General features: G+C 43.9%; 1 protein-coding gene across 1 annotated transcript; it reads right to left on the bottom strand.

Annotated features, from left to right (window-relative positions):
• Positions 1 to 256: 256 nt before the first annotated feature.
• rffl (ring finger and FYVE-like domain containing E3 ubiquitin protein ligase) lies at positions 257 to 9,693 on the bottom strand. Its single transcript, XM_030745490.1, is given in 10 exon segments — positions 257 to 2,600; positions 2,970 to 3,184; positions 3,348 to 3,371; positions 3,924 to 4,128; positions 4,299 to 4,327; positions 4,330 to 4,552; positions 5,422 to 5,619; positions 9,519 to 9,592; positions 9,595 to 9,636; positions 9,639 to 9,693. Coding segments are annotated over 9 exon segments (1,038 nt in total). The 3' UTR covers positions 257 to 2,600; positions 2,970 to 2,996.
• Positions 9,694 to 11,871: the final 2,178 nt, after the last annotated feature.

Raw genomic sequence — 11,871 nt, 5'->3', positions numbered from 1 at the left:
TTTTCAACTTTTGTTCAAGATCCAGTGTGATTTTTTTTTTTGCAGTAACATTATCAGATATTCCTATCACATGTGGCTTAACTTTCAAAATATGCTTCCTCATTAGCCCCCCCAAAGCTGTATTTGGGGGAGTTTGTGTGAGGCCAGACAAAACTTGTTGGAAGTGCTTAAATTTAAGAGTCATTCAAGCAAAATAAAGATTAACCTGCAAGTCACAGAAAGTCTATTGTACACAATGAAGCACAGGACCCAGAACTCAACAAAAATCAGGTTTTATTAAAATACAATGCAAAGTTCACTCAGAAAACTAAAGCTTCTCATCTTGTAAAAATATTTGTTATTGGTAGCTACAGAAATACTCTGAGTCTAAATAAAGGTTCCCAACGTGGAGGTCAAAAAAAAGGTCATGTGAGGCAGCGAAAGTAAAAACTGCAACCATGTTACAAAACAACTTAAATTAACCCCGTTATGTTCATTTATCTCAGCGTCACACTGAAAGACGTCTGGAGATAAAACGTGTCATTTTCAAAAGCTTGAAACCACTGGACTAATGAGGAAACAGCTGGACTGCAGGTTCCACTGCAGCTGTGTTGGTTTCACTGGCCCCACCTCACAGTGCTAACAGACAGAAGGTCCCGTGTAACCCACATTTAAATGCAAAAGCTCAGAGCAGTGATGAGGAGTGATTACTCCTTTCTAATGTAGCAGAGAAATCAAAGTGCAGTGTAAGTTAATGTTCCACAGCTGAGCCAACACGCTCACGCTGGATGACAAAAAGGAAAACAGGTTAAAGAAAGTAACACACCATTGTTTCACAACATAGTCCAAAGTGTTCACAACAAAACTCAAAACACGTTTTCACAAGAATTAAAAATTTCAAGAAAAGGACCAACCCCCCCCCCTCTCCTGCATCATCACCTCACTCCACAAGAAGTTCAAAACTTTTTAAAATGAACAGTTTAGTGCAAACAATTTCAACAAAACAACTTAAATGCTCAATAACACACAGACAGTCTGCTGGTGAGGATATCTAAACCCTCCTCTTCCTCTGTCTTTAATCAGACGTCCCTCAGGGAACCATTGTAGGACCTCTGCTGCTTCTAATAAACCTGCAACTACATTTAAAGATACAGTCCAACTTTCACCCAAACCTCCAGTTTGTGTTTCCAGGCACAGAGGATGAAGAGCTTGGGGTGCAGGCCAGGAATTATGTTTCAGAAATAAATCTGTGCTATTACGAGTCTGCAAAAAAACACTGACAAACACGTTGTGATTAATGGTTTCTGGGCTTTGTTCTTTCTGATCAGCACTAACTGCAAGAACTGTGAGCATGTACGTGGACCTCAGGGGAAGCTCCAGGTTCACGTTAGCTTAGCCAGCACACAAGCTGCCCAAATGCAGGACTTTGTATTTGGTCTCATCTCCTGGTCTCTACAGCAGCTTTGGTTCCAGTGCTGTCTGTGCTGCCCCCTGCTGGTTCCTGCATGACATTATACATGTGAATGATTGCACTTTTTTGAATGTGTGTGTGTGGTGTGTGTATTGGGGGGGTGCCTGTGATTTCCTGTTAATGTCACAGTGATGGACAAATTTGTACTTTGTTACCAGTTACAGACATTTAGCAGTAAAATCTGTGACCTGTGAACTCCAGTTTGGTTCTAAATGTAAATGCAGATGTTCCTATTACAAACATCTGTTTGGGTTAGACATTTAAAATGTATTTCCCTGAGTATTTCTTATAGAAAAACTACATTAAATAGGAAATTAGGAATTTCCTTGAATAGTCAGTTTTATGTTAATTATACACCATTAACTGTATGCTAGACTACCTTTAATTTGCTTTGCATTCATTTTTCATGCCACATGTTCAGCTGACCCACACGTGCTGGTCTGAAGCAGCTTTATCAGATTTTATTCCACCAGTGCTGACGAGTTAAAGCCGACCTCTGGAGACAGAAACTTTGGGGTTGGGTTTAAAGGCGTGGACCATCTCAGGGAAGCTGGAACTACAGACTGCTGCTGACTCATATCTGAGTGTCACACTGTGGGACCAAAGTCTTTAAGCACACAGGCCCAGGTGTGTTTCGCTTCACTTCCTTACTGCAGTGGAAACACTCTGCAGACTGTAAACAAATATTGCAATAAGAACGCAGTCCTAGAGTGGGTTTAAAGGCAGCGTGATGAGCTCCTGACCCTCATCACTGGTGGAGTTAAAGCCACGATTTGCTTTGGTAGATCTCTGCCCCAAACTTCTCAGAAGTCCCGATTGGACTGCACTTTGCTGATAGTTTGCAGGTCAGACAGAGGAGGTGAGGAGTTGTTGAAGGCACAGTGGATTCTTGGTCAATTGGTTCACAAACGTGCGATGTGGCCCGCATCGTTCCACTGAACGATTTCTGAGTTTGTACATTCAGCCTGTGCATCTAAACAGCAGCTCTGTGGCCTGAAGGGCGAGTAAGGGCACTTCATGTTCTTCAGACAGTTAAACTGCATGTTTTATTTCCACTAGAAAAATAGAGTTAACAAAATAAAACCCCATTCTGTCAGTTCCCTTCAGAAAGATCTGGTTACAGTTTTTATTGCTTTGGAGGCAGTCGGTCCTGCAAAGGAGAAGAAGAAAATCATTTTAAAATGATTTTATAAGTGATAAAATCTTTTCAGATTATAGGATCTGGAAACTTGAGGAACTTCTTAAAATTTAGAAAACAAGCATGCAGACGATGGCAGGTGAGGAATAAAGTCAAACTGGGTAAACTGGGACTGAAGTCAGACTGCTCAGTGAGCTCTGAATGACGATCAGTTTGTTAAACACTGAAAACTGCAAATGCAATAAAAATGGCTTCAAATTGTTAAAAGGCTGCAAACACTGAGGCAGGTTCAGGTTTGTTAAACTGCGCCTGGATGCACATTGTGCAGGTTAAACTGGGATCAGGACCGGGGTGGCGGGTTCAAATCTGGGTCGAGTTTACCTGGCTTCAGGCTTCAGGCTGGTGAGATCAGGACCGGAAGACGTGGACGGCTCGGATGACATACTGGCGGCACATGGGGCACTCGCTCATCCTCTTTCCACACTTGGTGCAGGTGACCATGTGACCGCACTCCAGCAGCACGCAGTCGATGGGAGAGTCCATACAGATCTTACAGAGGTTCTCCTCCAGACCTGCAGCACCGACACCGCCCGACTCTACAGACGGAGGAGGGACGACAATATTTTTTATTAATCACACGTAGGAATAAATACAGTTACACAGACCCAGAAAATCAGCTGATTTAAAAGATTTATGGCTTAGGCTTTACTTCAGCTGTGACTGGCCTGGATGTTTGTCTGTATTCTTTTGTAAACTCACCTGAAGCGTTCACAGCGTTGGCTGCTGAAAGCAAAAAAGAAAAGAGTCGTTACTTTGTGTGTGTGCGTGGGATCATCTCAGCAGAGCGCATCATCGACCCTCCAGCACAGATACGTTCCCTGCAGCTAACTGAGCGCGTCCCCGTTCATGTGCTGGAATTTCATGAACAAGTTCTTGTGAAAACATTTCCTAAAGAGTTAGTCCAAATTATTTTTCATGTTTTACCCTCAGAGCTTCAACAGTAGCTTTTTTTTTCCACTGGACTAAGTGGAAATTTAAACCAAACATGTAAGAGACCCACAGAAGAAACATCAGTTACTTTTTTTTTTTGTATCAAATTCTGCTCACTTTACTTTTTTAATTTAGTGCCATTTATTTCCTTTCTGTATTACTTTTAGTTCAAAATTCATTTGCTTTGCATGTGAAAAGTGTGGTATAATTAAATATTGCTTGCAGCTGATGGTGATGTTTGCATTACGAAACCTTAACTGTAGGTGGAGCTGTTCCTCTGTATATACTGAGCCTGCTTCATGTTAACATGAACAAACATATGAAAGCATCAGTGGATGGACTCACCCAGCAGGTTCTGCTGGTCCTGGTACAGACGCCTCACTCTCTCCATCAGTTCCCACTTCTCACAGCAGCCTTTGTAGTTGACGAAGTTCCTGGCGAGGATTTCCTTCAGCTGCCGGACGCTGAGCGCCTCAATGTCGTCCAAACAGGTCAGGTCGGCCAGAGACGCCCTTCGACCAGGAACCGGGGCCTCTTCGGGGTCCCAGGTCTGAACCAGATGGACATTAAGACACGGAGGCAGTCACACAACCCAGACTCAAATTCAGCACCAGGATCCAGGTTTAGAAACCAAACCAGGACACAACATGCAAAACGCTTTAACTGAACAAAAAAGTAACTTTGACTAATCAGAACTGCTGCTTAGGGTTCTGGGATTACCTGATCTTCATCCTGAATGTCGGGCTCAGCGGGGGTGTTTCTGTGGGTGGGGTTGGGGCCTCAGGCTGTGCAGTGGGGGGGTCAGGAGTTGGGGTTGGCATAGGCGTGAGGGACTCGGGAGTCGAGGTGGGGATGCGAGGGGCTAAGTTAGGTGAGTGAGAGGTCACAGAGGGTGGGTCAGTGCTCGGGGTCTCAGGGGCAGAGCTGCTCGATGGTGAGGACTGCTGGCCCAGAACAAGCTCCACCAGCTCCTCCTGAACAGCAGGAAACAGCATTTCATTTAGCAGGAAGTCGAGGAGTCTCAAGACTGCTCCTCAAAATCTGAACCATCAGCAGCAGCAAAAGTTCCGCTTTTAATCAAAGCTCAAATCAAGCAAAGAAATCTCAGTAAGTCAGATGGGTGCAGAGCGCGCGCGTGTGTGTGTGTGTGTGTGTGTAGACATTAACTCTACATTAACTACATCTCCACGGTGTGTGGAGTGAATTAGCCTTTTTAGCCTGACTGGATGTGAAATCAGCATAAACAGCTGATATTTCCGGCACTTTGAGCTCATTTGGATTTGATTGGATTGGTGTTTGTGACACTGCCCCCTGGTGACAGTAAACAGCTACAACATGTAGATAACCTGCAAAGCTGGGTGTAGGTCACATTGAAGCCATTAAGGGTTATACAAAGTTACAGACAAAGACTACACAAAGACTCAGAGAACTTCCATGCAAGGTAAAATATTTCAGCGTTGCTTCGTGAAAGCCTCTCAGCTGATGCCACCAACGAGCAGAGACAGAGGAGTGCTCGCAGAAAAGCGAGCTCAATCGTGATGCCAGCAGCTGGTTGGACTCGTCCTCCTCTTTACTGTTATCAATGAATATTTGTGGGTTTCCAAAAACATCCCAGAGCCTGCAGTCAGCAGGATCAGTGTGAACACATCATACTGACAGCTGATTACAGAGGACAGACGTCTTGTTATAAAGGCATTAAATATCAGATGTGATTCCCACACGGCTGCATTTCACGTGATGAATTCATACAAAATTTAAAAAATATATATTTCAATGTCTTCCATCAGGAAGTTTAAACAGCAGCAAATGAAACGGACCAATCACTTCAAACTGCATACGTCACCTTTTCCCTGCACATGTGGGTGGAAACCTCGTGTAGGTGCAGGTAGTCCCGGAGCTCCTTCACTTTCAGCTTCATGAGCTCCGCCCGCTCCAGCAGGTTGCCGTAGAAACGCTGGCAGGTGTGACAGAGGCGGGGCCGAGGCTCCCGCTGCGCGGAGCATCGGCCGCAGTAGTTCTTCTTACAGTCGACGCACACATGCTGAAACACACCGCAGGGCATCGGTCATTAAAACTGAACCCGGCATTCAATCATTTCTCTTTGAGTTCATTTTCTCAGATGTTTTATGGTGAAAAACACTCAACAAACCCATGGTGCCCTCACTCACATGGACAATAAAGACTGCTGCTGTGGAGACGGTGAGCAGCACCACGTTTCTGGGTGTGCATGTCACAGAGAACCTCTCCTGTACCCTGAACACCACTTCTCTGGCCAAGAAGGCTCACCAGCACCGCTACTCCCTCCGCAAGCTGTAAAGAGCCAGAGCCCCGGCCACCATCATGTGCACATTCTACAAAGGCACAATCGAGACCATCCTGACCAGCTGCATCACGGTGTGGTATGGCACCTGCGCAGCATCTTGGTGCAGGACCCTCCAGCACATAGTGACAGCAGCTGAGAAGATCATCAGTCTCTCTTCAGCCAGCTGCCATCAGGGAGGAGACCGCAGAGTCTCCGGGCCAGGACGAGCAGACTGAGCGACAGCTTCGTACACCAGCTCTCTGCGGCTCGTGTTTCAGCAGCTTTCATATTGAAATGTGTGTAAATATATGTGTTGCTAGGCAACCAAGCATGCAGTGATTGTTTTACAGTCATTTCTATGAGGGCAAAGTGACGTCCTCAGCAGTTCTGGAAGAAGTTATGCCACACACACCACAAAATTCCCTCTAAAATGAATAAACCTGTTTTAGGGAAAGTCATGAAATCTGATGGGGTTTGACCTGAATGGAGGTACAAGATTTTTAAAATGCAGGTTCTGGTGGTAACCTGCGTTCAGCAGCCTGTCACCTGATTTCTCCTGCAAACAGCTTTACTTACACAGCCCAACATGACAGACCATAAAACACCTCAGCCCTCTGAACTTTGATTTAGACCAGAAGAAAAAAAACTGCAGCGATCAAAGGTTTAAACTGTTCCAGCGTCTGCCACACTTGGATTAAGTTTAGTCCCAGACTACAAGGAAACATCTGTGACAGAAGCTTTCAGCTTAGGTTTAATCAGAGCTTAGAGTGGGCTGGAAGGATTAGAAGCTGAAGCCCTACATGTATGAGCTCTGCTCCCCAAGCTGTCACAGACCGTCTGTGAGGCTGGACTTCAGAAACGAGTGTTCAACATTTTTAGAGCGTGTGCGGCGCCATCTGGTGAAAGCACAGACTGTGAGGTCACTGGGTGGGTTAGTTGGTTGGCACCAGCAGACTTACATTAGCTCATGTTAGCTAACTAGTGACAGAATCGATACCTCAGAGGAAAACATGTAAACTAAACTAAACAGCAGACTGAGGGGGGGGCTCTTAGTGCTGCCCCCTGGCTGCAGCACCAAGTTTATGTTAAAAACAAGGATATCCTGTCCACTTTCAGTATTTGATGGCTAACTGCACTGAAACAGGAGAATCCGGCTGTTAGCGGTAATGTTCGTGTTTGTAGAGCACTGTATAACTGAGGACTGTGTGGAGGAGCGCCTGCTGGAGGGAGACGCTCTGATTCTTCACGCTCGGGTCGGTGTACCGAGCGATGCGATCAGTTGGCAGAGCCAATGTCCCTAATATGCAATCAGCTTTACTCTATGCAAAAAACATAACAGGTCACTACATGTGCATCACACCACAAACATGACTCAGTTTCTTACTGAAGCACGATCGGGAATCCTGACATCCATCAGCAGGAGAACAGATGGGTGTGCCACGGACAAACAAACAAGCAGAGCCTCTGAGGAAGAGCCTTTGGGAAAACTTATTTCCTTGTTTGGGTTTAGAAATTATTATCTCACATTATCTCACTGGGTGGATTCCTTCATACTAGACGTGAGGAAAAGCGAAGCCCAAACGTGAGTGAAGGAGAGTAACGGGGCTTTATTTCCCTGCAGACGTGCTGATGGATGTCAGGATTCCCACTGCCCATGGCAGGCCGTTTTAACATAAAATCTGTTTGTCTGACTATCCGTAATTACATTTCAGATATCTAAAACTGCATTATGACTATCCAGAATGATAATTTAAAGATATCCGCAGTTACATTCTGACTAGTAAGAATAATAATTAAAGATATCTTCAATTACATTTTGACGAGTCACAATTCCTTTCAAGACATCTCAAATGTCGTCACCGGATTCGTCATTTGACGGGTCACACATCCCTAATTACAATTTAAGATAACTCAAACGTAATTATGACATGTTAAAATTACGTTTTAGATATCTGAATTTAGCGATTGCATGTAAGCCCCCTTGTGCTGCACTGAGCTGTCCAAACAATTGCCTGTGTAGAATTTCAGGTGGCTTTCAGTCTGACTAGTCAGACTGTTAATTTAAGATATCTTCAATAGAAAAGCCGTTTAATTCAAGATATCTGTCATTCACTTGGAGATATCTTAAAAGGTATTTTGACTAATCAAAATTACAGTTCTAGATATCTCTAATTTAGTTTTGCCTAGTCATTATTTGCTTTCAAGATATCTAGAATTTAATTTGCACTAGTCAAAACTATTTATCGCCTGTGTAACAATACATTTAAGATATCTTGAATTAGAATTATGACTAGTCAGAATATAAAACAAGATATCCTAAATTAACTTTATGACTAGTCATAATTTACTGAAATGTGTGTTTCAGATAGTCAGTAATTCATTGAAGATATGTTAAATTGAAGCCGCCATACAAATCAATGGTAAATCTGACGTCATTTCGACTAGTCAAAATATAATGAGAGATATCTTAATTTACTAATATGTCTAGTCATAAATCAATTTCAGATATCTGGAATGTAAGTGTGCTGAATCGGATTTTATGTTAAAACGGCCTGCCATACACTGCACTTCAGTAAGAAGCCGAGTCATGTTTGTGGTGTGATGCTGATCCCAGCATCATGAATACATGCGTCATGTATTCATGATGCTGATGTCAATAAAGTTGCTGTACTTTTAGCTACTGAGGGATAATGAGCACTGGTGGAACACTGGAAACCACAAGTCCTCAGGTAACTTCAGCTCAACACCTGTGAGCAACCAGGGGACAGAGGCTTTATTTAAGGTGAGAGAAGAAAAAAAAAAATTTAGCGCGTGTTCATTTTAATGTTTGAGATGAAGAATGATGTAAGAAAGACGGGACAAGAGAGCAGGAAGAGGGACTATTTTCAAAAGGTATGGACTAATCCGGATTTCCTATTCAGATCCCTGAACCACCTCATCAGGCTGCTTGTTGTGCTGAAGCCTCGCCCGGTTTCATCAGGCGGTCGCCTCCAGCTCACACTGCGGTGCTTTTCAGCCAAATGTGAAACGGGAGGCATGAGAATCAGCACCTCCAAGTCTGAGACCTCAGTTCTCATCAGGAAAAAGGCAAAGTGCCCACTCCGGGTCAGGGAGGAGTTCAAGTATCTCTGGGTCTTATTCATGAGTGAGGAGAGAGCGTCCACAGATATGTGGACACTGTACCAGTCTGCTGTGGTGAAGAGAGAGCGCCTACCTTCATGGCCAAAGGGAAAGAAAACGATCAGAGATACAAGCAGCAGAAAGGAGCTTGTTCTGAAGGGCGTCTGGGCTCAGCCTTAGAGACGGGGTGGGCAGCTGGGTCAGGTTTGGGTTTTGTATTTTCTGTTTTGTTTCCTTCTTTTGTGTAATTTTACCTTTTATTTTTATGAACCATTTTACTTGATTTAAGCTCCTGTGTTTAATGTTTTGGCTGCTGAAACAGAAATAGCCCAACGTCTGTGGAGGATATAGCTCAGTGTTTGGGAGAACGGCAGAGCTTTGTTCCTTCAGGTGACTTCACAGCAGCACAGACTCATTTCTAACGCGCTCCCATCAGATTTCACACCGAGCTGAAAGAAGAAACTCAGGAGCTCGGCTCGCTCCAGCTGCAGGTTTGGGGCTGGAAATGATTCACTCACCTTCTTGGCAGGTGTGTCAAAGGGCCCCCCGCAGGCCTTGCAGGTGTGTTCAGGTGGAGTAGGAGACGGCTGGTGAAGGCCGAGTTTGTGTAGGACCGATGGCGTCTGTCGCTCCGGTGGACTGATCGACGTCAGTCGTGTCCATACAGATCCAGTTACAGCAGGACGCAAACATGCCTGAGGACGCAATGAAAACACTGAGACAGTCTTAAGGACTCATTTTTAAAAGGGTTCAAAACACATTCATACAAATGCTTCACAATAAAAGCCTTTAATGAAATAATGAAATATTAATATTTTATTTCCTCATCAGACAGAAATAGTCTAGTTTTGCACTGGTTTGCAAACGACTCATTTAGGAAAGCACACTTAAAGATCCCAAATGAGGATCCGCAGGCTGTTACACAATAAGCTCATTCATTTACAGCTGGACTACAAAGCAGCGCCGACATTTTCAGGCTTATTTGTGTTTGCTGGCTGGACCGAACCTAAAACAGTCGGAGATAACGTGACGGGGTAATCGCTTTCTCAGCCCGTTCTCTGCCAGGCTCTGAGCATGCTCACACCAAAGGAGGCAATACAGCACTGCCTGCTCGAACCAGAGACACTCTCACAGGGACGGACGACACATCTATTAAAAAGTCAATACAGGTTCTGCAAATCATCTCGTGATCAGTAAAACAAAGTGTGACATGTGTGGGGGACTAAAACAATTAAACATAATGATGTATCACAAAGATAACTAAACTCTATGATGTTACATTTGATCTTATGGCCAGGTGTGACATCTACCTCCACCTGCTCCTCTGTTAGGTGTACCTGTCCAACTGCTCATTAATACAAATATCTGATCAGCCAATCACATGACAGCAGCTCAGTGCATTTAGGCGTGTAGACTGGTGAGGACGACCTGCTGAAGTCCAAACTGAGCATCAGAATGATGAAGAAAGTTGATTTAAGTGACTAAAGTTGGCACGTTTGTTGGTCCGAGTGTTTCAGAAACTGCTGATCTGCTGGGATTTTCCCACACAGCATCTCTGGGGTTTACAGAGAAGCTCCGAAACTGAGAAAATATCCCGTGAACAGCAGCTGAGAAAACGCTGTGTTGATGTCAGAGGTCAGAGGAGAATGGCCAGCCTGCTTCAAGCTGACAAGAAGGCAACAGGGACTCAAATAACCACTTGTTACAACCAGGGTAGAAGAGCATGTCTGCACAACAAGTCGAACCTTCGGCAGCAGAAGAGCACACCAGGTGGGAAACTGAGGCTCACCAAAGCCTGAAGACTGGAAAAACGCTGGCTGGTCTGATGAATAAAACGAGAGCCTCAGCACAGCTCACTGACTCACTAATCTCATCATAAAGCAACGTCATCGCCTTTTTAATTGACTGCTGAAAACCATTTTCAACGACTGAAATAAAATTTTAAAGTTTCCGGCTGAGTTCCTGCAAATCTCACCAAATAAGAGTGAGAGTGAGTTAGACGGGGTTGATTCATCTGCTTATTAACATTGGGGTGTTCACCTGAGAGTCAAGCATTCATACTATAATCCTGATGTAATATCCAATAAATATCATTCAAACTTTCTAACATTAATATCTCCACATTACAAAACAGAAGTAAAGCTGAAGCGAAAGTAAACAAAGTAAAAACTGAACTGAAACAGCAAACTCGTGTGTGAACCGATTGAAACAAAAAGAAAAATTAAAAACTGCATGAAAAAAACCCTAACAATAATAAATCTGGTTTTTATACAGTGAAGGCCGTCAGTGCCTCAGCACAGCTTTTTATCGCCTGCATGTATTCCCTGCTCATCGGGCTCCAGACGAAAAACTGTCCCTGTTGTGTTTCTTTAACTCATCCATGAAGTTAAACACATCACTGTTGTCACGGCTGTCCGCCTCATCGTCCTCACAGCTGGACTTTCAACACGAGCCATTTGTTCCATAACAAACACCAAGAGCCGAGCTTTACCTGGAGACATGGGACCAACTTATTACTGAACTCTGTCACTGCCATGAAACAACTCTGTTCTGAAAAACTGTGTTGTTTTTGAGTTTCTCGCAGACGTTAACAAAATACTAAGAAAAAAAAAGCTGAAATATTCCTGATTATGTCCTGATGAATTCGGTTTTACGTTTCATGACGTTTGAGGCTTGATTAATAAGTCATCAGACCGACACACAAACTTAGCTTCACCTGTACGTCAATGTTGATCACACTGACATGTCATTAAAATAAACACTGTTAGATTGTAACTTGAGCCGAATGAGAAAACGTCTCCATATAATTCATAATAAGTCGTTATTTTTGGGTTCGGGAATGGCCGTACATTCACAGGGCAGCCACGGGGC

The sequence above is a fragment of the Archocentrus centrarchus genome, chromosome 13 (genome assembly GCF_007364275.1).
Source record: "Archocentrus centrarchus isolate MPI-CPG fArcCen1 chromosome 13, fArcCen1, whole genome shotgun sequence".
NCBI lineage: Eukaryota > Metazoa > Chordata > Actinopteri > Cichliformes > Cichlidae > Archocentrus > Archocentrus centrarchus.
This window is presented reverse-complemented; position numbering and strand designations above follow the sequence as displayed.